This window comes from Octopus bimaculoides, chromosome 25 (genome assembly GCF_001194135.2).
Source record: "Octopus bimaculoides isolate UCB-OBI-ISO-001 chromosome 25, ASM119413v2, whole genome shotgun sequence".
NCBI classification, from domain to species: domain Eukaryota; kingdom Metazoa; phylum Mollusca; class Cephalopoda; order Octopoda; family Octopodidae; genus Octopus; species Octopus bimaculoides.
In genome coordinates, this window is record NC_069005.1 from 14,331,323 (window position 1) to 14,334,131 (window position 2,809).

Below are 2,809 nucleotides of genomic sequence, written 5' to 3' on the forward strand. Positions count from 1 at the left end.
TATGTATGTATGTATGTATGTATGTACGTACTTATGTATGTGAGTATTTAGGTAAGTGTGTAGACGTGTCTGTGTGTGTACATGTGTATGTACGTGTGAACGTATGTTTATTACTGATGTGTGTCTGTTCAAGTTGTATACATGACTGTTACTTTGTCGAAGGTTGTATACACACACACACACACACACACACACACATATATATATATATACATACATACACACACACGTGTGTATGTGCGTGTGTCCCTCTCACCACCGTCTAACGGTGAATGGATACAATGTCTTAGATACATACATGCAAATATAAACCTACCTATACATATATACAAGCACACACAATCATATAGATACTTATACACACTCACAAATATACGTATAATCTTAAAGTATACACATATATGCACTTATCCATCTACACCAGGGGTTCCAAACCTGGTCCATGTGGACCACTAGGTGATCCACAAGAAAATTCATATGGTCCGTGGAAAATTTTCTGTGGTCCATCTGAAGAATTAAAATTTTTCCGTACACGCACATATCGCGCAAACGAAATATGCCTCATCGCATATGCGTGAACATATACGAGTGCACTCCTTGCCTATTGGACGATTAGCTATCCAATCATACATGGACGCGTGCCAGACAGCTACAGACGCGTACAATCGGATCTACGTCTGCGAGCATTAAAAACACACAACAAAAAATTGTGTGTTCTCGGCCGGTCAATGCGATCGTGTTTTCTTCCTGACTTTTGAATTGAGGATTACTAACGAAACCGCAGTTCTTACAGCTTACCCAACATATCGTATTATCTCTCCAGTTGCGTACATTTTTACACAAGTGTTAGTCTAATTGTAATCTGTAGAAATGTTGCTGTCAGTGATATGGAAAAACCTTCCCTTAATTCTCCGTCCACCGACTCGGAAGAAAGATTCTGTAGATGATATCACGAAGATTATATCAAATATGATTTTGTATCCAGTGTAGAAGATCCTTTTTTTTACCACAGTGTATTATCTGCTCAAAAGTATTAACTAACGACTCAATGAAACCCTCGAAATTGTTGTATCATCTACAAAAAATCAATCCTGGTTTATTTGGCAAAGCAAAGGAGTACTTCGAAGAATACCATCGCAAAAAAAAATGTCTCATCTTCATCGCACAAAAATTTCCTCGTCCATACTAACAACCCGTTCTGGTCTACAGGCGTCCTATAACATTTCGCTCATGATAGCAAAACAGGGTCGCCCACATACCGTTGCCGAAGATCTGATTAGGCCCTCCATACTTGAAGCATGTAAAGCTGCTAATGTACCGAACGCTGCCTCAGTTTTAGCAAATATTCCACTTTCAAACAACACTGTATCTTCCTGCATTTGTGAAATGGCCGACGATGTCGAATCCATAGTTGTTGAAGACTTGCGACACTGCAGATTCTCGTTGCCGGTGGTTGACAGCACTTTTGACAACAAATGTGTTGTCCTTGCCTTTGCTTGCTATTTGAAAGGTACCACAGTTTGTGAAAACCTACTCTTCATGAAAACCGTACTGAAAAACACGGGAGGGACGATCTACAATGCAATCATGGATTATCTTGCTAAAAATGGCATTGATCCCCTCAATCTCATATCAATATGCACTGACGGAGCACCGTCTATGATTGGCAAATCCCAGGGTTTTGTTGCCAGATGGATAGAATTTAATCCCGTCTTCACAGTTTATTGCGTTCTCCATCGAGAAAACCTGATAGCAAAAAGAACTGGAAATAATATATTTTCTGAAACCCTAGACTTAATTGCTTCCGCAGTAAAAAAATAATAAAAAGATCTGCTCATCAAGACAGGCATTTTCAAGAAGCTTGTAAAGATGGAACGTTTGACTGTCTGTTGTATTTAACAGATATACGCTGGCTATCAATGGGAAGTTGTCTCGGACGTTTTGTGGCACTTTTCGATCTGATCCAACTATGACACCATTACTTCATCAGAAAAAACCTGTAATTTTTTATTTACATGAAATCTTTCAAAAACTTAACGATCTCAATATTTCTTTACAAAGGCAAAGCATCAACATTGTACGAGCCAGACACTTGATAAGGGCGTTTGTGAATAAACTCGTTCTTTGGAAACTTCAAATTGAAGATCATAACTTTCAGCAGTTCGCGAACTTAAAAGCTGTTGTGGTAGATAACGACTTGCACAAATATATAATCAGGCATCTATCTTTCCTTCACGAAAACTTTAATATTCGTTTTGAAGATCTTTTGGCTTTAAATATCCCAATTTTTGTGGGCTCTCTTCACACAATGACGATGAACGATATACTTATTCAACCAGAATGCGTTCAGATGGCGCTATGTGAGGCGACGGTAAATGATAATCTGCGCAAATCGTCTGAAAACAACTGAAAACAAGCTGTTTGAACAAGTTGAGCCTTTTAGTATAAATCTCCCGACATCCTGCTTGGCTGAAAAGAGATTTCCCTTGTCCTCCGCTCGTTCACGAAGCAGCAGAGGCGTTTGAACCTCGATGATAATGCTGATTTGAGAATTCGCTTGAGCCAAGGATTTCTCAGCTAGTGGATAAAAAGCAATCCCAAGGGACTCACTGAAGGTTTCTTGACATTTTTTCCCGACGACTAATCGCTGACATTTTATAGTTAATTCAGTTTGTTATATTTCCTCAAACATTTACACGACCTTTTGTACTGATCCCAACTTCACTCCTCACATTTTTTTAATTTACCCTTCACATTGTTATATTTTAACTGTACAGCTTTTTTCTGAATAAAAGGTGTTTTCCACGAC

The 2,809-nt window shown here is 38.7% G+C and overlaps 2 protein-coding genes across 2 annotated transcripts; both read left to right on the top strand.

Annotated features, from left to right (window-relative positions):
- Positions 1 to 1,146: 1,146 nt before the first annotated feature.
- LOC106882549 (protein ZBED8-like) lies at positions 1,147 to 1,821 on the top strand. Its single transcript, XM_014933265.1, has one exon. The coding sequence runs from the start codon at positions 1,147 to 1,149 to the stop codon at positions 1,819 to 1,821; it is 675 nt and encodes a 224-aa protein (XP_014788751.1).
- Positions 1,822 to 1,969: 148 nt separating this feature from the next.
- On the top strand, positions 1,970 to 2,410 carry LOC106882550 (general transcription factor II-I repeat domain-containing protein 2B-like). The gene has a single exon (XM_014933266.1). It carries the CDS (start codon positions 1,970 to 1,972, stop codon positions 2,408 to 2,410), a length of 441 nt encoding a protein of 146 aa, XP_014788752.1.
- The last annotated feature ends 399 nt before the right edge of the window (positions 2,411 to 2,809 follow it).